The sequence below is a fragment of the Parambassis ranga genome, chromosome 15 (assembly GCF_900634625.1).
Source record: "Parambassis ranga chromosome 15, fParRan2.1, whole genome shotgun sequence".
Classification (NCBI taxonomy): Eukaryota; Metazoa; Chordata; class Actinopteri; family Ambassidae; genus Parambassis; species Parambassis ranga.
In genome coordinates this window covers 5326827-5350740 of record NC_041035.1, presented here as the reverse complement: position 1 = coordinate 5350740, position 23914 = coordinate 5326827, and the positions used below count along the sequence as shown (strand labels likewise).

Here is a 23914-nt window from a genome sequence, read left to right as displayed (position 1 = left end):
ATCTGAATTCGATCCTGGGTAATATGCAAAATGAGCCTGCAGACAGAGCACTGGGGTTAGTAACACTGCAGCAGAGGGCTGGATTGTGTCTCAATATGAAGCCCTTACCATGCCTTAAAATTAAAAAATTAAAAATTGGAAAAAAAAAAAAGCAGACTGCTTTTTGTAAAAGGTTTCCGCCTGTCCTTAAAGGTCCCACAACCATCGCAAGAATGTCACTGCTTAAATGGAAAATGTACAAATCCAGTAAACCAACAGTGTATACATATATATATTTATTTTCGTCTTATTGCAGCTTCAGGATTTTGTAGACTTTCACAGGTTTGAGACCGATTAGGATTTACTTGCTTTTCTATGGAGACTTTTACGTTTCTATTAAAAGTTAAGCACTAACACATTTATCTAAACCAGAGTTTAAGTGGTCCACTCTTTACAGCTGCTGTTAAAATGCCTTTCAGGAAGGCACTGTTCCCCCAGCTGCACGGTGCAAAAAAAAAAAAGATGCCGAATCCTCTTTCCCAGAAGATCAAATAAATTATAGTTTGTTCATTTCTACTTTACACTGCTGGAGAGAAAAAAATCTGTAGCACCTACTGGACCTTTACTAACAACAGCTGAGAGGAATATCTGCAAGGTGAACTGAGCGTCCGTGTCGGAAACCTTCTGCCGCTCCAGACACTTGAGGCGGCATTTCACACCATTAAAACCCAAACACACTCCACCACCGCTTCCAAGCCCCTGACGCACAAACCTTTTAGTGTCAACACATTTGGCAAAAATCATTGTCATCATTGTCATCATAAAAAGAACAAAACGGAAACATTAAAAACAGACAGTTCACATCAAAGTAGAATACAGATATTATATCTTTACCCACAAAAAGTTCATGTTACGACTAGCTAGAAAAAAAGAAAGAAAACATCACCATGTTATACAAGTGTGTGTGTTTCACTAGGAAAGATTAGTGTTGTATGCAGCTTCGTATCTGTCAGATGTCTGTCTGTGTGTGTGTGTGTGTAAACTTACATTAACAAGCAACATGTCTTTCAGAATCAACACAGTAATCCTCACCCCCTCCACCCAACTCCATAAAAGCAAAAAACCCCATCACATCACATCATCTGCATTCCCAAAGTAAGCATCCAAATCCATTACCACAGCTGGCCACTAAAAGTCTAAAAAAAGAAAAGAATATTTTAGTGTCAACTATATATATACTATATATTTATATCTTGTTCTTTTATACCAACCAAACATACTGTATATTATGTGTTGCTATGGTCCCTGGCAACATCATGGAAAAGATACAATGATTAAAATAAAGACACTGATCCCCCAACTTTGTCCAGCTAGTGTTTGTGTTCCATTTGTGTGTGTGTTTGTCTTTGAACTGGATTGTTGTATTTTGTTTGTTGAGTGTCTAAATGCTACGTGTTTAGTGTGTCAACATTTTTTAAGTGCATGCTGACACTTGCCTTTTTTTGTCAGAACAGCTTGTTGAGGCGTTTAGGCATAGTTTAGTGTGTTTAGTTTGTACGTTGTGTATTCTGGTAGTGAGTGTTTAGACAGCACAGTATGTCTTTGCTGTGTGTGTGTTTAGTGTATGTCTATGCATTAGCGCTGATGCTCTGTTTATAGACGGCGTGGTAGGCGTTTCGCAACAGGACGTAGGGGAAACAGGACTCCAGCAGGTCCATGGTCAGGAAGGGAGACTCCTGCACAATCTGAAGGAAAAAAAAAAGAGAAACACAAAAAGAGTGTTGTGCTCAGACTGCCAATGTCCCGCTAGAGCTGCCAATCAAAAATACTTCAAACTAAAAGTGTGAGTTCTCTCTCTCTCACCATGTCCAGCAGCAGGTAGACAGATTCTCTGTTACGTGTCGTCATCTTGTCTGTTTCCTGGCCGATCTTCAGCAGGCTGGATGAGGCCAGCTACACAACACACACAAAGTTCTTTGAGGTCCAGTCAAGCAGTTTGTGTGTATTTCTTTCCTCTCTCGCATCAAACAAGATAAGAAACAGTATTTTTCCAGAGGTCCACAGGTTTTACTAATGGGTGCTCCTCATTCTATAGATATTCAGTTATTTACAGCTTCTATCAGTTGTTTATTATTATGCACTATAATTCTAGAAAGCCGAAGACATTGTTTGTCTTATGACTGCCATTTTCAAAGGAGTCAATTGTTGCTTCCTTTCTGTGCTACAGTGCAGACTTTTTTTAAATATTGTTGGCTGTTTTTCATTGAGACAAGAGTGCATGTAGTGAAACAGGTGCGTGACTTTAGGCGTAAATGTTTTCCAACTGAACCACGTGTCACACATGATAGGTTCAAGGACCATAGAAAATTCAGTACAATACAGTTTCTGTTGGGATGAACTGTGTAATTTTGACTTTTTAAAGCATGCATTTTAGTAATTACAGGGTTAAAACTGTAAATCCTAAGTCATGTCTGCCACCTGTGTTCATTTAAATGTACTGAAGAAAATGTGATTTGATTGCATAGTTATTGCCTTTGTTACCATCTTAGTGTGTCAATGCTGCTCCCTATCTAGCATTTAAAGGAACGTGTCACAGCTACACATACCCTGCTGGGTACACACAGTCTTTAAAGAGACTTAACTCAGTCCTTAAATGCTTCACTTGCAGAGGCACGCTCAGATGAGTGGTGACATGACAAGAATGTTTAGCTGAATACACAGAGGCAGAAGCCATAACATCAAGTGATCCTATCAGTTTTAACTGAACTGTGTCAACTCTGCTTTGGCAATAAGACAGCATGACCTCCTGTTCTCTGCCTGACAGTATGATAGCCTGGCATTAAATTGGGGGGGGCCATATAAACGAAATCATTTTTCTTACAGCCAGGAACTCTTTGAGGCGGTCCTCTATGCTTCCCTTGTGGATGGTGAAGAGAGCAGCAGCAATCTGGTTGATGGCTTTGGCCAGGCAGTGGATGTTGTTACAGTGGCCTGTAGGGGGCAGCAAATACACACCATTAAGTAAAGAAGAAAATAAAAAATTCATTGTGTGTTTGAAAATCTATTAACTCTGCTTTAATTTCTAACATGTGACTTTCACAGCTGAGAAATCCTCCACAGTGCAAAATCAGATTCCTGCTGGAAAAAAAATGATTGGTCACTATCAAGCCTGTGCACGAAAAGCACATGAAAACAAAGCGTGCACGTAATTTAAGTTCACAGAATGGTTACTCTGGTTGTCGCTGGCCAATATGCAGTCTGCATACTAACAATGGCCGGGCCATTACAACTCATTATCCTTTTCAAATGCTCCTTATTAACAGTGGCGCCTTTCATTTCAAGGTTGTTAGGACACGATGTCTTGATAATTCATCCTTGAGTGACGAATCTCTTTGACACCTTATCAAAAGCCCATTTGACAACAACAGTGAGTCTCTATTGTGCTCGATATTAACTGAATACATCTTTTTTACTGAAATACAGGAAACAAATAGGGTTAAGCAGTGATCACAGTGAGTAAACAGACCTTTACAAATGATTATTTAAAATGTCTACATAATGAAGATGGCTGTGTGCCTCTTGTGCACACATGAATCAATCTAAGGGCACGAGGTCGATCTCATTTGCATGCAGAATAGTATTATGTTTCCGACAGTGGGGAGTGTTTTCTCATGCACAGATCAGAGCTGGCAACTGTGGCACTTTACAGGGATGATTGTTTTTATTTATTAAAAAAGGAAGACCCAATCTTAGTTGATAATGAATGATGATATATTGTCATTGTTTTTTTTTTTTAAACTTTTATTGTTATTTGTTGAATTCTTTGATAGATTCATGACATTGATTCGTCCCAGACAGCCTCAAAAGAAAGCCTACAGCACACACAAGGAGGTGAACACAACCGAATACATTCAGCATGTTGGAAATGTCTACCATAGAGCCGTAAGTCTGCTCATATAAATGCCAGCTGATAACGATCCAAGCAGAAGACACTTGAAAACAACAAGATTCAAACACTTCTGTTCTTGTTTCTTAACGGGATAATTTGCTGCTTTTTTCAAAGCCTAATTTGAGCATAGATTTAAAAACACTTTTGGACATAAAAGACACTTGTTAAATAAGAGTTGTAGAAGCGCTGCTCTCAAGCATACAGCACTTCTTCCAATTGTAGTTTTTTTTGTATATAAAAATAAGACTACATATAAAAATGAACACAACAGCTTGCGGTCTTACCTTCTATGGCGGGGCTGTACTGCGACATCACGTTGCTAGCGAGCGTCGGCAGGGAAACGGCCACAAACACCATCAGCAGACAGGCAATCTTATACTCCTCCTCTGGGCTGATGTTCTCTGCATGGTGACACAAACAAAGATGAAGATTGTCATAATAGACATGCTGTGCGGCTGACAGGTTGAGTCGGTGTATTTGTGTGTGTGTGTGTGTGTTTGTGCCTCACCGCTCTTTTGAGAGGACAAAGCCACCACCAGAGCCGGGTCGATCTCACAGGGTAAACCCGCTGCTGAGGACAGCTCATAAACATTCATGGCAACCTGGGATCAGACAAAATGTCTACATCAGCACCGAGGGTTGTGAGGAAGGTGATCCGTTTCTGAGGAAGTGTGTGTTACCTTCATGTCTGTCTCTCGGGGAATGTGGTCCTTGAAATCCTCCACAGAACTGACCAGGAAGGGAATATGACAGGACAGCACCTGGACAGGGTGAGAAGAGTGTGTCGGAGAATTGGTGCTCGAGGGAAATAATCCTACCTTTCAACTTTTATGAAGCAATGTGTGTAAGAGTGTGGTCTTACATCCCGCAGAGCCTCCTGAGCCAGAGAGCGGAAAGACAAAATGACTCCAATGATGGTCATCCTCTTCAAAACACTGTCCACAGCTACAATCACACACAAAAATCACACTGTCAGAGAGTGAACTCCTGCAGATCTCACCGAGTGTTTTAAGTGTATGTGCACGGTACATGTGTGTGCGTGTGTTTTTGGAATTACAGGTGAGTTTCTTGAAGAGTGCAGCCATGTGGTCGGGTTTGTCAAAGCTGGTCCTCATCTGGGTCAACACCTCCATGTTTTCTACTACCAGTTTCTAAATAAAGAAACACACAAACATTATTTAGTATTTGTTATTCATGCATTCATTTAGTTTTTGTGTATACTGATTAAATAGCTCTCCAGCATCTATAGTTAGTGTTCTATCTGCTATTAATGGGACTTTTAAAAAAAAAAAATCTTGATGAATGTGTGTCTGCGATCATGTGTGTTTACCTTTAGCTCGGCAACCTGTGAGGAGATGTGCCACATCAGACTCTCACTGAGAAACTTCATACCATAGGGCCCCAACAGCTCAGAGAGAGAACGCATCTCTGTGGAGAGGAGAAAAAAAAAACGTTTAAACGTTTAAATCCATACCTCCACCTGCTCTACACAGAAAATATCAAATGTAACTCTAAATCTAAACTAAAGACAAATGTGAAAAAAACGAGACATTGAGTTTGTACCAGAGATGTCAGAGTATTCTTCAGCATTGAAAGTCAGCTCGTTCTCAGTGGGCAGGTTAACGAAAGCCTTCATGGCAGGGAAGTAGGCAATATGTCCATTACTGACTTGACGGAGCAACGTCTCCAAGTACCTACACAGACATACAGAGACAGATGGGTCATCGATCTGAGGGAAGAATCATGCCTGCCTTGGAGCCTGCAGCGGAAATATATTTTATAGTTGATTCATACATATGAAGCACCTCCAACAGATAAGAAACAAAACAGCGTGAGGCTGCTTTAAAAAAGGGAAAAAACACCCAAATGTGCAGACAAATGCAAGAACAATCAACCCTGCAGCAAAACCTGGCATTTAGTAACGTCTTTAGTAATGTGTGCCGTTTTCCTGCTAACAAAATATAATTTCCTACTGCAGGCCAATAACAGCATTTCTTTATTCAAAGTTTAAATCATGTAGAAATTATTCTTCCATGCCTGTGTACAGTCTGATACTTTGTCATTCCTATCATGTTTACAGAGGAACCCTTTCTCTACGCTGCTACACTCACCAGTTTGTGTATAAACTGGTGATGGTGGGCTCCCCATGGCTGTCCAGGTGCTGTGTCTGCTGCAGGAGGACGTTGTTGAAGACTCTGGTGATGTCAATGGTGACGTAGTTTTCTATGGACTGCAGCACTGTCATGTAGGCGCGGACACTGGTCAGCAGCTCGCTTGGCTTAGCTATCTCCTGAGTCGCCTGGTTGTACATAGTCATCCCCACTATGGACCTGGAGACAGGCAGAGAGCAACCTCATTAATTTATTTGAAACACATAAGCAACATCCGTCCATCTTCTGAACCCGCTTTGTCCTGTATGACAGGGTCACGGGGGGCTGGAGCCAATCACAGCTATCTACGAGGGAGAGGTGGGGTACAGCCTGGACAGGCCACCAGTCCATCACAGGGATACATACAGACGGACAACCATTGACATTATAAGCAACATATTTACAAAATGTTTTAAGGACTGCTTAATGTGGGGTTTTGAGTGTTTACTTGGTGAATCGGATCTCCAGGTGTGAGGTGAGGTACTCCCTCGGGGTGAACGTGTGCTCCCACACCACCAGGTTGGGAACATAGTTGATGGAGAAGCAGAGTTCAGATAGTGCTGTGTGAAGTTTATCCAGACTGAGGAAAAACAGACACAGGTCAAAATCGACTGATTTAGCTGAAATGTTTTATTTGAGTGAACAAAAACAAGTAAAAAAAGTGTTCTTTTTGATACTGACTTGGTAACTAGTAGTCTGTTCTTCCTCATACTCTCCACTCCTGGCTTCTCCCTCTCCGGCTCCCCCTTCTTCCCTGTTGCCTTCTTGCTCTTCTTGTTCACAGCCTGGCTGATGGTTTTTGCACAGTGCTTGGGGAGCAGCTACAGACAGAAGTAGAAGCAGAGAGGTGACAGTGAGGCAGTGAAGGAAGACTGATAGTTCCTGGTGGACTCTGACAGTAACTTCTATAAAGCAGGAGGCAGGCGGGTTTAATACAAGCTTTTAAAACTATGCATCTACAAAGAAACCACAACTATGAGCTGTTGCATTTGTGTTTAGATTCAATATGATTAAAACCGATGGTTGAATGACCTTGTCACATAAGTATGTCGTGTGTCCTTACACCATCGGTGCCATCATGACAATGGTCACCTCTGTCTTCCTACCTGGTCGCTGAGCGTACACTGTTCAGTGCAGATATCAGTAATCAGGTTTCTGGCCTGTTTGGCCATCTCATCCAAGAACATGTTACACAATGACAGGCTTCGATCCCCTATGTGGTGACGCTATGGAGAAAGAAACAACACAAAGACAAAGAGAATCAGCAACTGCGATATTTCATCCAGCAGCTGACCGCATAACATTGTATGTGATGTGTGTGTATTCACCTCCTCAGGACAGAGCTCATGCGTGCAGGACATGAAGTGTGTGCAGAGCAGAGGGAAGCAGATGGAGTGTCGGCTCTGGGAGGGAAGCTCCAAGCACTGCTGAAACATTTTCTCAAATGCACGGCTGTAGAAGCTGCAAAGACACAAACACAGGAGGCATTCAGAAGGAGGGATACACTTCAAATTACGCCTGGTTAGTTTGTCTGATTAAGTGTGTGTGTATATCTAACCAGAAAATAGACAGGTCCGATGTCTCCACCAGCATCTCCACCAGAGAGTCCACCATCTTTGTGTGGAAGATGATGGTGTTCATCATTTTACCCAGCTCCTTGTGATCAGCTATTCCCAGACTGGCTTTAGATACACTGGTGTAGGCCTACAAAAAAAGAAAAATGGTTTTCTTTAGGTTTTCATACTCTTTGTGGACGTGAGGCTTTAACGTGCCCAGTAGACCTGAAAAGAGTGTTGTGCTGGATGAAAGACACGGCCCCTTTAGATACATTTCAAAAGAATATGAGCACTTTACTGTTCATACCTGCAGTCTGAACCAGTCTAGTCTCATGCCTCTGAAGTCAAACACCTCTCCGTCCTCTACTGGAACTCACAAATAATACATTTTAAACTTCTGATCCTCCTGGTTTCTAAAATACATTTGACTGTTTCTGCAAATATTACCTTGTTTGACCGTAAGAGAGGTCATAGTGTTGACAAATGAAGACATGATTATGGATTCATCCTCTGGACACACAGACAGATTCTATTGAATAAAACCAGGAGAGAAAGCTGGTTAGACAAACACATACAGTTTAAGGGAATAGAAATATATACAATATACGGTATATATGAATAAGGCAATCTTAAGAGCTGCAGGAAGTTGTTGTCATCTACAGGAACAGACTTGTTATTTGTCCGTACAGCTTTGTGCTTCATATGTGATTGACAACGTGCCGGACTCTTGAGGTGATGTAATAGAGAGCTAAGAAAAAGACAACCTGCAGGTCCACTCTCACTTTTATATTCCTATCCTTTCCTCTGCTGTCCTCTGTGTTGCAGACCCTATAGCACATTCCCTGAAAACAACTCCTACTCCAAAGTGAAGGTTCCAGCAGTGTAAATAGACATGAGTTGTGTCGTCCTATGCAGGCCTACTAGTTTCTGCAGTGGAAAACATGTATGTATAACTTTTACCTATCATAAAAAATGTTTCTGTTTCCGATTTTGAGATGTGAGTGCTATCTCAGCGAGAGTTTAATGTGATTTATGTCACACTTCGCACAGATTTGTGCTCATTAGAGCTCTGTGTGTGTTCCTACCTGCACCATTTCATTCAGCACCACGGCATCAAATCCAGACAGGTACTGGACATAATATCGCTGCATCACCGGGCCGTACTTCCTGACATGAGCTCGAAGCTCTTCCATGTAGAAAATCAACTCTGCGATATGTCTGCAAAGCACATCAACACACATCAACGCAAGCAGTAAAGTACAAAACATGCCAGTTATCGAAGGTGTGAACATGCATTTGTGTGTCACTGTGTCATGCAGCTGTGCATTTGCTTGTGCTTACTTGTCTATGAAATCGTCTGTGCTTTTCTTCTGGATGTTGTCCGCATGTCGAAGCAGCCAGATGATCTCGTCCCGAGCGAAGGACAACGCCATGAACACAAATAAAGCCTTGTGGAATAAGATATATCAAGAGGTGGATTTAAAAAGGGCAAAGAAAGAAACAAATAAAAAAAACTCACAGAGATAAATTACAGAGCTCAGCTCATTATATCCTGGTCAGGATGTGTCCCTATGAGTTTAAAGACGATATACTAGTATTACTATTATACTACTATACTGTATACTCTGTAGAGGTGAGTAAAGCTTAATGTAGTAATAATACTTGAGGTGTTTAAGGTGTTGTTCTATGGTACCTTGGGACCGAGCAGTCCCGGCTGGTCAGCTAACACAGTAGCCAATTCCTTTAGAGCTGATCTGAGGAACTTGCGTCTCTCTCTGTGCATGGAGCCTCTGCAGAGAGAGAGAGAGTCAGACAGACGAAGAGAGTCAGAGCATCAAAACACACAGAGCATCGTGATTAAATGGTATTTTGACACTTTCAGGACAATCCTGCAAGAGGACAAAAAGGAAGCAGATGACAGTGACAGCAGAAGAATGAGAATGAAGATGAAAGGGGAAACTGGAATAAGTAATGAGGATAAAAGCAGAGATGAGACAGAGGGGGGAGAGACAAAGAAGGGGGGATAAAACGGTGGAAAAATGAATAAGGAATAAAGAGAAAAAGAAGGTGATGTTTCAGGGTGAGACTCCCCGAGAGAGACATAAGAGGGTAGGAGCAAAGCTACAGTGACAGTTAAAATAGGAAAGCAGAAGAAAGAACAGGAATATAAATGAATAAGACAGAAACAGTGGAATAAGTCAGAAAACTGAATTTTTCTGGGTAACTGAGAATCAAATAGTCAGGACGGGATGGGAAATCCAGTTAGTGTATGACAAGATTATATACGTACGCATGAGACAGGGCATGTTCTTTGCACTCCCTGATGTCATTGATGCGTTTGTTGTATCTGAAAGACATACAAGAAGAGAGTATGTGTTAGAAGAGCAAAATCAAAAAAAAAAAAATTCTGAAAGGCAATTAAATAATTAAAAGATTCTTATAAATTCACCCTCTGATGTTCACAAACAGGTCTTCTGCCGCCTTGTGAATGTGGAAAACTTCATCTCTGAACAGACAGAGACAGGTGGAGCTCTGCAGAGCCAGCTTCCACAAAGACAGCGCCGCTGCGTCGCCGTTCAGCACCGCATGACACAGGATGAAACCGACTGCACAGAGAACACACAGAATGTATCACTAACTGTCTGATCATGTGACAACCAAGTTTTAAAGTCTGTTCATGTGGTACTTACAAACAATCCACTTTTCCATTGTGTCCAGTGACAGGTATTCACATGGCATCTAAACACAGAGGCACACACAGGCAGGTGACTTTAAAGTAAAGCAGCTGTATATCCAGAAATTAAGCTAAGTTTTCAACTAGGACAATATTTAATTTACAAGAACCAAGATGGTGAAATCTGATATAATAATTAATGCAGAATTTCAGCTGTTTCAGTGTAATCTTGTTGATACTGACGGTGTCTGACTGGGCAGGGTTGAGCATTGTGGAGGGAGCAGAAATGAGCGAGAGCAGCTGGGCGTTCCTCCACTGGTCAGCAGACAGATTCCTCCTGGGATACACCATCTGAAGGCTGATCAGCGCATCTGACAGGGACTGCAGGAGGAGGAAGACAGAGAAAGACAGGAGAGACTTAACAGGAGACAAAAGCGAGCATTACTCATTTCATAACTGAGCAGAGTCTGATGAACTCCGATTTCTGCCCGAATGGATTATCTTGAATCTGTGTATTGTGTCAGTGTGTGAAAAGGAGAAATACAGTCTTCTTATATAATGTGATACAACAAGAACACTTCTAACTCATGGTGTATTTAAACACAAAAAAACTCTTCTTCAGTTGTTTTTACCTTTCCATGTGGGACAAACTCCTCCATCATCTTCTTCAAAGGATTCTCATAATCCACAATCATCTGGCCCAACCTGGGATATTCCCTGTCACTACAGCACAGAGTATATCAAGGTTACCATATATAGTTTATAAAAAAAAATTAAAAAATCATGGTTGCAAATCGGTCTCTTTAATCACCTGGCTCCATGTGTCATCTCATGGGCATAGTTGTACAGTCCGATGATGGCTTTCCTCTCCTCTATGCGGGACAGTATTATCATCAGTGTAGTGTATGTCACCACCAGGTCCAAGTAGTTTTTGGTCAGGTCAAAGTTCACCGTCTGGCCAAAATCAAAGAATATAGTGTCATTTTTATAGCTCAAATATCAGCAGTAGAGAGATTAAAACCAGACAATATATTGTGAATTTGCTTACGATATCAAAGAAGACCTGGCAGGCATCAATGGTGTTCAGTAGCTCACACACATGGTCCTGTTGATAATGAAAAGCTTTCTTTAGAATCACAACAGTTAAGTTATTCCTGTGTAAAATGTATGTAGCTGTGTCTTACGGACCTTGAATTCCATGACATCTACGAAGGTGAAGTAATAGAGAGCCAGGTTCTTCAGAATCTCTGACTTCTCCTTCTGCAGCTGAGCCAGCTGTTGCTGTAAATACCACATGGCAAAAAAATGTACTTACTATAAAAGATGGGATTTTGGTGTCTGGAAATTGAGTTTTGTGTGAGCGCTATTTTGCTAATTCTGTGTAGCAGATGCTTCAAATTTACCCACTCAAAGCCTAGAAGTCTTGTTTCAGAGGGGTGTTCAGAGCCTCAAAGCATCTTTAAAGGATGCTGGGAGATCACTGGGTTAATGCACAGTTCAATCATTTTAAACTCTTCTTATTTCAACCCTTTCTCTTCAATCTGGCCTTCAGGGATTAACACAGATTATCAAATTTTGCTCAATAGACAAGTTTCTTTTAAATTTGTCTATGTTACGGAGCAAATTGATTTAATAAGTCTGTGATATCTAGGCTGCCAAAAGCGTAAAAAAGCAAACCTGAGTAAAATTCAAAATGTCTATGAAGTCATTTTACTTTGGCAGAATGCTGGGACATAAATTTGGTTCAAATGTTGTTATTTACTTGTGGGAAATAGAATGACAATGAAAGTTTATGGTGCAAAGGTTTTGTGTAAAAGCAGTGAAAGCAGAGTAAAAATATTTTGCCAAAGTGAAATCATCACAGCAAGAAGTCGTACTTTAAAAGCAGAAGTGAGGTGGAAACAACAGAAAATCAGTAAGAGCGGCGACAGACAACATGTCTTTCTGTACTTGTTGAGATTTAGTTTGCTGTTCCATCTTCAAACATCAGGATAAGATCAGCTTTAAAAGACTGTCACATCAATCTTTAAAAAGCTACAAGAGAAAGCCGTGTCTTTAGCTAGCAAGAAGCGGTTTGTATTTACATGACAGATCACACACTGTATGTAAATGTACCCAGCTATGCATCCAAAGTCTGAGGTTGCAGTTTGAACTAGGGCTAGTTTACAAGGCTGGAAAAAAAGACACGACAGGTGTGGAAAGTGTAACATGTTGCTGCTGCACCAAGGAGTTAATGCACAAAGCCAAGAGGTGGATTAACACTTAAATCATTTCGTTGTTTGGACAGCTTATTTAGTGGTTCATAATTCATAATTTTAATTATTTAAGGCAGATCTGGACGACATCTGCTCTGTAATGCTCCTTATTGCAAGCAGTCAACCAGTCATTCAAAACATGAGTCATTATACCATCTAACCAACGAGCAGTCAGCCAGACGGCAACATGTGTTGTTAACCAGCCACACAGTCATTCAGTGGATGAAGGAGAGAAAGTAAAAAACGCTGCTAGCGAAGAAGAAAGAAAGAAAGCGGAGCAAAGCAAAACGCACTCTATAAAACAGCATTAAAAAGCAGGTACAAAAATTACATCAGTACAAAACTTAAAATACAAAAGTTACAGAAACTTAGATACAAAAACTTACCAAAAAGCACAAGTCCGGAATAAGCCAAGTTTAGCATGCAAAACACAAAACAAAACAAAAAACACAAACAAAGCAGAAAACAACGTAAGAGACATTTTTGCACAGTTATACTCAATAAACCTGTTAGCCACACACACACAGCTGTTTGCTAAATGACTTTCACAAAAGTACATAGACCAGAAGCTACGAGCTAAGCTAACAAGTAAAGCTGAAACACACTTAATGAGCAACAACTCGGCTTAGTTCACTCAAAACACACACACATACACCAAAATGATGAAAAAAAATTCAAGTGTTATTTTCAGGTGTAAACTAGTACAGAATAAATTGACATAAAAAAATATAATTAACTGATGAAATGTTGGTTATTGAATAAATACAAACTTAACATACATTTAAAAGTGCATTTATCAATGTTACTGTTAATTAGAAAGCGTCGACCTTTTATTTATTTGTGACCACAAACATCCACATTCTGCACATTTAAAATTCTCATCTCCTCTCACCCCAAATATCTTCAGCTTAACAATAATTCAACGTGTTTTTCTACCACTTAACAAACCAATTTAAACATAATTCTCCAAATTATCTCCAAATCAATCCTACCCTAAACAAACACGTTCTCACTCCCTCTGTACCAAACCAAACGCACTGCAGACATGCAACATAAGGTAGGAGTACTTACGTTATTATTCCGCGTCTCCACGGCAGGGAACTTTCTGACGATAAATTTTACCGCAGACTCCAAGTTCTTATCAACGAGATAGGAGGGCTTAGCCTTGGGATCGCCACATGCCTGGAGAGGAGAGGAGCAGAAGAGGAGGTGAGGAGAGACAAAAACACTAACTACAGTAAAAGTACACTGCTGCTACTGAAACACCTGGGCTCTTTAAGTCCTTGTTTCAGTTTTTTTTTTTTTTTTTGACATGTTAGGTGTGTGCGCGCGCATCACCAGAGATTTATTTAGTGCCCGCAGTGAAACCTGGTTTATCCCAGGCCTGATGTTTAGGAGATATTGTGAAACTTCCAGACAGAAGGCATATTCAAGACATGAAAACAAACACGTGATGCAGTGACATGTACTGTCTAATTTCTTATTTAGATGTACATGTCAATGAGGAGGTTCAAGAAATTACGCATATTCAAAAGGGCAGATTTTCACTTTACTGAATGAGGTTTTCATGTTTGGATAAACCAGGTTCAACTGCGAAGGACTGAGGAAGAATTGATCAGTGGTTCTCAGCTTTTGAACTCTGAAGGGACATGACTGGGCCTTCTTCCACAGACTGGACAACATGTTACATCTTTGGTTATCTATGGTTAAATAAATGTTTTTGGTGTCATCTTTAAGCTCAACAGAAACTAATAGATTGCTGCTATAGACAACATGTTTCCAGCTTCTTCATTTTTGTCATACGTTGATCATATTCGTACATCGAGATACACCGGACACCATTTCATATGTTTACTACTGTTTATTATCCTTCGTTGCAGCCAAAATAACAGTCAAAATAAAAAGGCTGAGAACCACTGAGAGAGTCCCAGGTAATGAGAGTTTCAGCATCAAACTGTGTCTCTGAGTAGTTAGTGGTACCACTGCATGACAGGCAGAGGAGTGAACAGTTAGGCCACATGAAACAGAGGAAGAGAAAGGAATGAAGTACAGAAGGCAAACAGAGACTTAAAGTGAGAAATGGCAGAGTAAGGCACAGTGAGACAGGTAAGAGGTGAACAAGAAAGCCCTTTCTTACAGTGTTTCCCTTCATCAGCTTCAACCTGTACAGCAATATTTAAATTAAATCTCTACACCCTGCACGGCTGCCGTTTCCCTCTTCATTAATGCTCTTATAGTCGTATTTTTTAAGGGGGTTGCAGAGTGTGACTCCTGCAGGAAGCAGCAACAGCATTCATGCATTATGGGTAGTGTAGTAGTGATTGGTGAGGAAGATGTAGTTCATGCATGTGCCTTAAACAGAGTGAATGCATAAAGGTCTTAAGCTGCCAACACTTAGGAACAATCCTAGATAAGGTCAGTGCCTCCGACCATTCTGAGGATTCAGTTCCTTGTGGATTTGAGTTCAGATGCACACATCTTAGAAAAGTGAAGTTATCAAAAATGAAATCGACAACACAAAACTGTATCTACGAAATGCAGTATTTCTACCTGCAATAACGAACCACAGCTAATGAGCCGACAGGCTTGAAACAGCATCACAACCATAAACCTGGATTTCAGTTTGCATGGTGCTGAAACATTTCCAGCAACAGCCAATACAAAATGAAACCCCAACAACCACAGCAACACATGCTAGTTCACACAGGCACAGTCAGTGACTGACAGCTAGTGTTATTAAAATGTGATGAAACACCGTTTTTGTTGACCAATAGCACTGCTGGGCACTCCAGCTGATGAAATGCAGAATTATTTTACATTGTGGTATACCACACTGCTAACTAGGGATTTGGTGGAGTGTGAGGTTTGAAAGCATGTGACCCAAATGGGTAAATATAGAAAATATGATCCTATCCAGAAAGATAAATCAACTAAACAACAGCTAGCTACAGCGACAAGACTCTTTAGTTTGCCTGCTAGCTAAAGCACTCACTAAAACACTAGAAGCAAGCATGCTCAGCACACAGGGTCTGAAACACACTCGCTACTGCAAGATCTCAAACACAAAACACTTGAACACTATGGAGAGGACTAGACACAAAAAACACACAACACCAACATGGTTTCAATACCCATCAATGACACACACTGGACCTTGAGTCCCAGCTTGTTTCCTTGTGTCCACTTCTCTCACACCTGACCAGAACATCTTATAGCCTTAAATGCTGATTTGTCAATGTCACCTTTCTTTTCATTGACAGCTAGTGGCCAAAGAAAATCTGTTTAGATGTGCGAGAGGTGGACTGAATTTAATGATGTTGAGTGAGTACCAAGGAATCAAGATGCGACTGTGAAATCCATGCATCTGCAACGGCACAAGCCTTGTGTTGGCTCCTCTAACACCACTTGTCTCACCCTACGCTACAGACTAGTCTCTACATTGGCTGCTAAAATGTGGTTACCCTTTGACCCACGCCCGGGAACTGTGGAAAAAAAAACACTGTCCAGTTACCACAGAACATTAGTTGCTGACTTAAAGTACTGTAGTGATTTGCCATGTTTTAGCCCACACCAAAACAACCTTTCTTAAATTTGTGAAACATTTAGTAATACACACCCTTATCAATAAGGGATGATATATCATAAATTGGTCATTATAGCAATTTAAACCCAGTCAAGAGGATGACTTCATCCTCGATAAGTATTACTGCACTCGTTGGACAGCTACAGATCTTACTCAAATATTGTCCAAAACAAAATTAGTCTGACTTCTTTAGCAGAGTGGATGTGGTCAATACTGTGTTCCAGCAAAGGTTTGTTATATATATATATAACAATGGTCTTCAGTCATTTCTGTCATCAGAAATACCAGACCACAAAAATAGCTGTGTGATAAATATACCTGATGGTATAAATCTCTGAAGGAAGACTTCTTATAATGTTAGAAATTAGCCACCAGTGTGTGTCTGGTTATAGTGCAATTTAAACAATGGACTTTATGTTGATGAAGATTCTCAGTCATCCAGGTCATAGAGAAGATTGAAGCAAGGCGTCTGGACTTTTACGGTTTTCTTGAAGACGTTTCGCTGCTCATCCAAGCAGCTTCATCAGTTCTAACTCTCTACGAATTATGACCTGGATGACTGAGAATCTTCATCAACATGTTGCCAATCACTTTGGGAAGGACACCCTACGATTTGTGTGGGAACATGAAAAGACCTCCACCACATATAAACCATGTTTCCCAACTAATCAGTTAGAACTGATGAAGCTGCTTGGATGAGCAGCGGAACGTCTTCAAGAAAACTCTACAAGTCCAGACGCCTTGCATCAATCTTCTCTACAAATAGACTTCATCAGAGGCAAATAAAAATGGTCTCCATCACTCTGCCTGTTCTCTTAACAGGACTATGGGTGACGGATGATTTAGAGAGTTGGGTCAAGGCAATTAATAACACACACAGAAAACATGTAATGCCAACACCTGTACAGAAACACAGAGTTGATGGGCTAAAACATGCCAAACCAACTATTATCTCTAAATATACTAGCATACTAGAGGCCTTACTAATTTTAGAAAGCACACCATAACCACACCTTACTAGGAGACTACTACTTTTTTTGTGACTTATATGGTGTGGCATAGTGCTGGTGGTGCCTACAATAAGCTGGCTGGCTGCGTGTGGGTGGGGGCTGATGTAGGGATGGATGGAAGAAGGGGCGCAGTGAATGAAAGGACAGGGCATGAGAATAAGCTGAGAATCAGAAGTGGTCAGGAAGGAGTAAGGGAGCTGTTGCCTGGATACCAGAACAGACCTTAGTCTCGCCTCCACCATCGTCTCTCCACTCTGGGTAGCAATTAACAACTGTGCTTTCTCAAAGGGTCCCCCGCACTGACTGACATATGGCAGGGGACATAGCTGTGGGCCAGGGAATCATACATCTGAAAACTAATTATGGCTGCTAATTACTGGATGCAATATTTGGACATCGCTTGGCACCTTTTCAGTGATGCTTCAGAATCCCCTTAAACCACTTCCCTCCCTGAGATGAATTTGTTTATCGTCTGTCATTTCTCACAGTGTGAGTCCTCTGAATTTCACAAGAAGGGATTAACTGCTGGGAGAAAAAGAAAAAAGAAAACTCCAGAGAATGGGCGCCTCATGTGATTAGAAACAGAAGCAATGGAGGACCACTACAACCTGCTAAGAGCTGGCTGACTGCCTGGACTGCCTGCTGGCAACAGTATTAATCTTCACTCATCTTTTTTGCATTTGTCAGCATTACAGTACTTGTTCTCTACCAAAAATACTTAAAACCAATTTGACACAAAGATTTAACAACATTTTTTTTAGGATTAAAGCATAAAACTCCTGGTTGGAATTATGCAACTGTACTTGGCCAAAACAGCTAATTTATAAGTAGCCATTGTTAACAATTAGACACACTGGCAGAAGTAGTTAAGTGAATAGCAATTTGTGGCGGCGTGGCATGTTTAATGCAATTTTCAAAGGTGAGGACTTAACTCTTAGTGTATTATTAGCTGCATCTGGCTGTGACAAAAATATTCGCCTTGCAGACATGTAATCTAGGTTTAACACATGCTAAGAATTTGCATTGTAAATTGTTACCTAATTTTAATAAAGTAAATCTGAAAAGTAACAGTAAACTGAGCCCAGCCTTACTCTCTGCATTACAGATTCAAAGATGAGGAGGAGTTAGGCAAAAAGGAGAGGACCAACAGATCAGTACAGGTAGCCAGGAGGAGGAGGAGGAGGAGGAGGAAGGCAGGGGAAGGAGGAAGAGGAGGGAGTTGAGGAAGGGTGAAAAGGGGAAAGGGGTTTCATCAGTGGAAGGTGATAAATTTTGCAAACCTTCCAAACTTGTCCTTGCTGCATAGGAGAGGGGGGGAAGCATTGGAACGGAGAGAAGAAGAGAAGAAATCAAAACAAAGAGCCCACCCAGAGAAAACTGCTCCATCAGTCGTCCACACACACATGCTCGCACACACACAAACACACACAAATACAAGTCTGTTCTGTATATCGCAGAGTTTACTTTGGGATAGCCCTTCTGGCATTTCAACAGAACACATAAAAAACAAGACATGCTTCTCCAACATGTTATCACATTAACACTTGTTTCCACGCACACTGTCTTTAAAGTAACAAAAGGTGCAGTATCCCTACCTACGCACACATTGGACACATTAAAATAACACATCCATTTTAGTGTGGAAGGCCTGAAATAATATGGCTGTCACTAGCTCTGCTGTTCATATACACAGCAGAATGAAGACAGAAGTTTGGCCCCTGCAGTTTCACTGGCTGCAAATACTGCTCCACATTCTGCTGTTGCTTAGTAACTGACTGTGGGGTATTCCCTGATTGTTGATGCACTGGGCACTTTGTCATGCTCTGATTTTATTTATCATGTCATGGTTATATGGGTATTTATGAAAGCTAATTTCTGATTTGAGAAGATTATTAGTGGCTGTGGTCTGGTTTTATAAGCACAAACTCGTCACACATACAAAGAGAACCTAGTTTAAGCTCCATGGACAAGTATGTCCTGTATGTTGCTTACAAGTACAAGTAAGCAACATACAGGACTAAAACTCCTGGAACTGTTTTATATTATGCTTCTTCTAGTGCTTTACAATATCGCTAGTATAGAAACTGTCAACACTGATGCTCAACTCTCAAAACTATATACCGTACTTTCCGGTCTATAAGTCGCACTTTTTTCTTCATTTGGCTGGGTATGCTGGGTATACAAATAAAACCCTGTCCTTCCACTGCAATAAACTTACTGCCATTTACAACAGATATGACCGGTTTCATTTTCAGTGACTGCACATGAGTGATTGGTCAGTTTCTTATCAGTTAAGTCCTTTTGGAAAGTAGATGTAAAAAAGGGAAGAGGAATAGTTAAGTAAAACAGACAGCAAGACAGAAAGGGTGAATTACAGATTTCTGAGTATTTATATTTTACCCACATGCATGTTTTTCTGTTTGAAATAAAAATAACTGGCTCCACCTTCAACCAATGATGAAAAACTCACTGAATTCAGACTGCATTTGTATCACTGTATATGTATAGTCGCACTGCTTGATTTAGTTTAGATAAGAGAAGAGTCTCTGTGAACAATTTAGTCAAAGCAAATCTAGACCACAAGTGAACAGTAAGCACAATAAAGATGTAAATCATTGCATGTTTTCTTTAGAAACAACACCACAACTGGTAAATTTGACAGAATCTATTTCTTTCAACCTGAAAGCTAACAACACTCAACTTCAACTAAACCTCCTTCACAAGAACATTCACAAGAACTAATGAAAATTCTCATCTCCCAAAGGCCTGATGAAATACACTCTGCATGGAATTTTCTCTGGGCTAATTATCATGTCATGTTGTGAGTCATATATATAAGTTTGGGACAAATCTGTCCTTCTCTAGCTCTTTGAAATTCATAATAAGGGGTAAAAATGCAACCTATATGGTTTTTACCCCAAATTACATTTTATTTTTGTGTAAGCTTAAATGTGCACACACTACTGTGTCATTCAAATATTACCAATAAAAACACTGGGAAGTTGAACTGATTAACAGCACTTGTAGCTGCCAGGAGAGCTACTACACTGAATTACACCTATAATAATATCTGCTTACTTATGCTATAACTAGGGCTGCAACCATTATTCGAGTACTCGAGTAATATTCGAGGGCAAAATGCATCGAACTAATTTAGTATTGGACGACTCACTAGTGACCTCATCAAGAATGATTCTCTGGCTTGTGGCGCAGCGGGATCAGCGTTTTGGGTGCAAGAGGCTCTGGGTTCGAAACACAGGTGAGCCGTTTGTAGGTCACTGACACTCACTCTCTTTGGTCTCCAGGCATGGAGGCAGTAGCAATGAGAAAGCCATTGACAGTAAAAACTATGGACAGAGCTTCTGTGATGTCACCCGTTTGTTTCTGAAGAGCCGTTTTTGAGGCTCAGTGGGAGGCTCCGGGACATGCTGACCGCCGCCACGTTGGCAGCGTCACGTCCGCCAAAACTCCAAATATGGACAAAGAGGGGGAGCACGAGCGGAGTTTAGGGGGGCGGGCGATCGTGGAAGCACGAAACTCGCGCTGTGATACGTCAACCGTCTGTCGCTCAAGCGGCAACACCTATAATTATGCATAATTTTCCGTCCGAATACAATTAAAACAAGGGAGTTGTAAAAATAATTCACCCCCGTACAACTGACACTAGAAGAGAACCTATCATTTGAGACCAGAATGGTTTTTTGTACCAGGCTGTAAACATGTTCTTTTCTGCTGTGAAGTTTGCCATTTTAACATGGGAGTCTATGGTAAATGACTCGCTTTTGGAGCCAGCCCCCAGCAGTTGCGGCGTGAAGTTTTGACACTTCCGCATGGGCTTCAAGTTTAACCCCCGAAGGATGCCGCTTGGAGAAAGCAGCGGTCCAAAGTAGGCGTCCACTCTTGAAATAGCCATATTTATGGGAAAACTATGACGTTTACGTGTGATACGATTACTCGAATATCGCAAAAATAATCATAGAGCATTCGAGTATCAAAATAGTCGTTTGTTGCAGCCCTAGCTATAACATAGCTTTTTCAAAAGCCCTGTAAGAAACAATACCATCAGAAAGTCCTGCTTTATTTGTTGTTGTCCCAGACTAGTGTCAATTTAAATATATGCATTCTTATAAGCATCACAGGTGTGGTGTGTATTGGCAAGCCATTACAATAACCTACACTATGAATTACAGGCATTTGTGTGCCCCTCCTGTAAATAATGCACAGTAGCTTAGAAGACTATGGGGTTAACTTGGGTTAGCAAGACAAAATATGATGTTAGAAGGTCCTCTGGCTGAAAGACAAGCACAGCAAACAGAAACTTCAATGCCACTTAGCCACATTAATGAAGGAGACTTAATTAAGGAACAGATTATAAGGTTTTCTGCAGACAGTCAATGACGTGTGAGTGAATATGCTTAAAATGGAAAAAGAACATTGCTGTGATCTTAATGGTGATATTACTATTACTGTGCATGGATTACTCCCAAAGATAGAGACCAAACAACCAAGTCTAATATCTGTTCACAATAAAGATACTCCACTGAAGTTTTTTTTCCCTTTAAGATTAAATAACTAAATCCTAATTTCTATAGACAATACTAGAATAATCCACAGATTACTTGTCCCAGTTCTTTAATTTCTAGCTTTGGGATATGGTTGGTGTTGGATACTGAAAAGTTTTCTAATATCCCAAGGAAAAGAAAGCATTGAAAGAACACATAGACAGCAGTTAGATGTGATTATGTTTAGAAGACTTATGCCAAGGCAGGTCAGGATAGATATGAAGATGATGGGACAGAGAGAAAAAGGAAGGAAGGAGGGAGGGAAGATAGGAAGGGCGTGTTAAGACATAATCAGTAGCAAAATCTCAATGGTTTCTGACTGTGTGAGAGTTTCCAGAGAATAAAAATACAAACAAGTACATAATATGAAGTGCAACATTCCCATTTCCCCAAGTGATTCAAATGGCATTGTTATTAATACATTACTGAACGTTAACTTTAAATTCAATTAAAAGGTCAGAGCTTGATACTAAATAAATACTTCAATAGCAAAGTACATCTGAAATATTACAGGCTTTTAGACAGTATAATTCCTACTCTGTACTTTATAAAACTTGGTAGGATGACTGCCCTCTTTCACACCCAAGTACAAAGGCCCACACACACAGACCCAATAATCTTTTCCTCTTTCATTCACTCACACAGACACACACTTGCACAGACCAGTGTAAAACTTGAGCAACAGTTAAGAGTCTGTAACATTATTTTTTTGTATTATTGGGCCTGCACAGATCAACAAATATTAGGTCAATGTGGGAAATTAACCCATGATAACTGATAGGCTAAATCGCTGTATTATTAATCTACTAAATGTACAATCTGCTGCATATTATATTATTTTTATTAACATTTACCCTGTACAGCAAGCAACCTCTGTGATGCAGCTGGGATGCTGAAGCTGTTTACAAGTTTTATACATTTAGTAAGATATAGTTACAATAACTACTTTGGTCATCATATTGAATTATGAAATATGTTGACTATTTTCTTTTTTGTTTTTAATTTGAACCAGTAACTATTAACTAGTAATCAATAATTAAACAAACGTATGTGAAATCCTGCATGTTTTCTTACACCTGTGTAGTAAGCTACATGTATATGTTGTTGTCAGTTTGGTTGACAAAACACACGTGTGTGTAGATCTGAACTAACACACTGGTTGCTGCGCTGGATGCTTCGTGTTTTGGTTTTTGGTGGAGCAGAGACGACGCCCGACTGCTAGCTTAGCAGCGGTTAGCTATAGCTAGCCAGCAGCCGCCGCCATTACCAGCCGATGTTAGCTAGCTGATAGTACTACAGCAGGCCTGCAGATTTGTTAAATCACCTGAGCTTTTTCAATTTAAGTTGTGATTTCTTAGTGATTGGCACTTGCTTACGGTCAACACATAAGTCTTTAATCTAACCAAATATTTAGTTTACATCGTAAAACCTTGAAAGTTCACCGCAATCTAAGGCGACAACTAGCTAGCTGTGCCCATAGCCTTATTTCGAAAATGCTAAGAGGACATATGTAAGCTAGCCTGCGTGTTTTTGACGCATGGTTACGTTAATACTATGGTAATTACTATGGAACTGTGGCTACTATACCAATTATTATGGAAAATTAATGTACCTGCCAGTACCGTGACAGTAACACTGAGTGCTAGCTAGTCAAGCATCCATACTAACCCCTCTCTAACACTGGGATTGACACTCGTTTGGGATATAGATTTTGACTATAGTAGGGAATCTGTTCACATCTGTTTGTGGTTAATAATACCGCGTGTGTCTGTGTGTGTGCGAACCTTTTTGATATTGTAAACACGGGTCAACATCCCGATGCCTCTGTCGTTGAGGATGGTGAGTTTTTCTGCCAGTTTCTGCTGGCTGGGCTGAATCACTCCCCGAGACATCTTCTCGCCGTTCGGTTAAATTTCCAATCAATCCAGAAAAAATATCACCGATCTCCGCAGCCTCTGGTCCGCAAAAGGGAGAAAACAAGAAGCCGTTATCTATATCGTTGTTAGATTTCGCCCATGTTCTGATATTCGGGGACAGCAGCTTCCTGTACTCCACCCCACCGTCTCCCTGCCTGGTTTTTTCGGTCACAGGGATGAGGAGTTGTCCTGGTTTTCACAACGAGGCTGGCTCATGCTGCGTTCACGTGTCTCTTATAACCAGTAGTTTTCAGCATCAAGTGTTCCAGTTCTAAACTAA

General features: G+C 40.6%; 1 protein-coding gene across 3 annotated transcripts; it reads right to left on the bottom strand.

Moving 5' to 3' along the window:
• Positions 1-260: 260 nt before the first annotated feature.
• On the bottom strand, positions 261-23820 carry nckap1 (NCK-associated protein 1). Of its 3 annotated transcripts, none has more exons than XM_028423124.1 (31): positions 23503-23820; positions 13635-13745; positions 11497-11589; positions 11357-11413; positions 11120-11262; positions 10941-11031; positions 10552-10689; positions 10325-10373; positions 10084-10240; positions 9925-9981; positions 9328-9424; positions 8976-9082; positions 8720-8852; positions 8082-8163; positions 7942-8000; positions 7637-7782; positions 7407-7539; positions 7185-7304; positions 6760-6899; positions 6527-6658; positions 6040-6258; positions 5492-5622; positions 5259-5356; positions 4986-5079; positions 4791-4873; positions 4609-4689; positions 4437-4530; positions 4213-4329; positions 2861-2970; positions 1843-1932; positions 261-1724 (listed from the first exon to the last, which is right to left on the bottom strand). In XM_028423124.1, the coding sequence occupies exons 1-31, from the start codon at positions 23608-23610 to the stop codon at positions 1608-1610; spliced, it is 3387 nt and encodes a 1128-aa protein (XP_028278925.1). In that variant the 5' UTR covers positions 23611-23820; the 3' UTR covers positions 261-1607. The 3 variants fall into 3 exon arrangements, with proteins under 3 accessions (XP_028278925.1, XP_028278926.1, XP_028278928.1); XM_028423125.1 differs by having other exon boundaries at positions 7942-7997; XM_028423127.1 differs by having other exon boundaries at positions 11497-11583.
• Between the last annotated feature and the right edge of the window lie 94 nt (positions 23821-23914).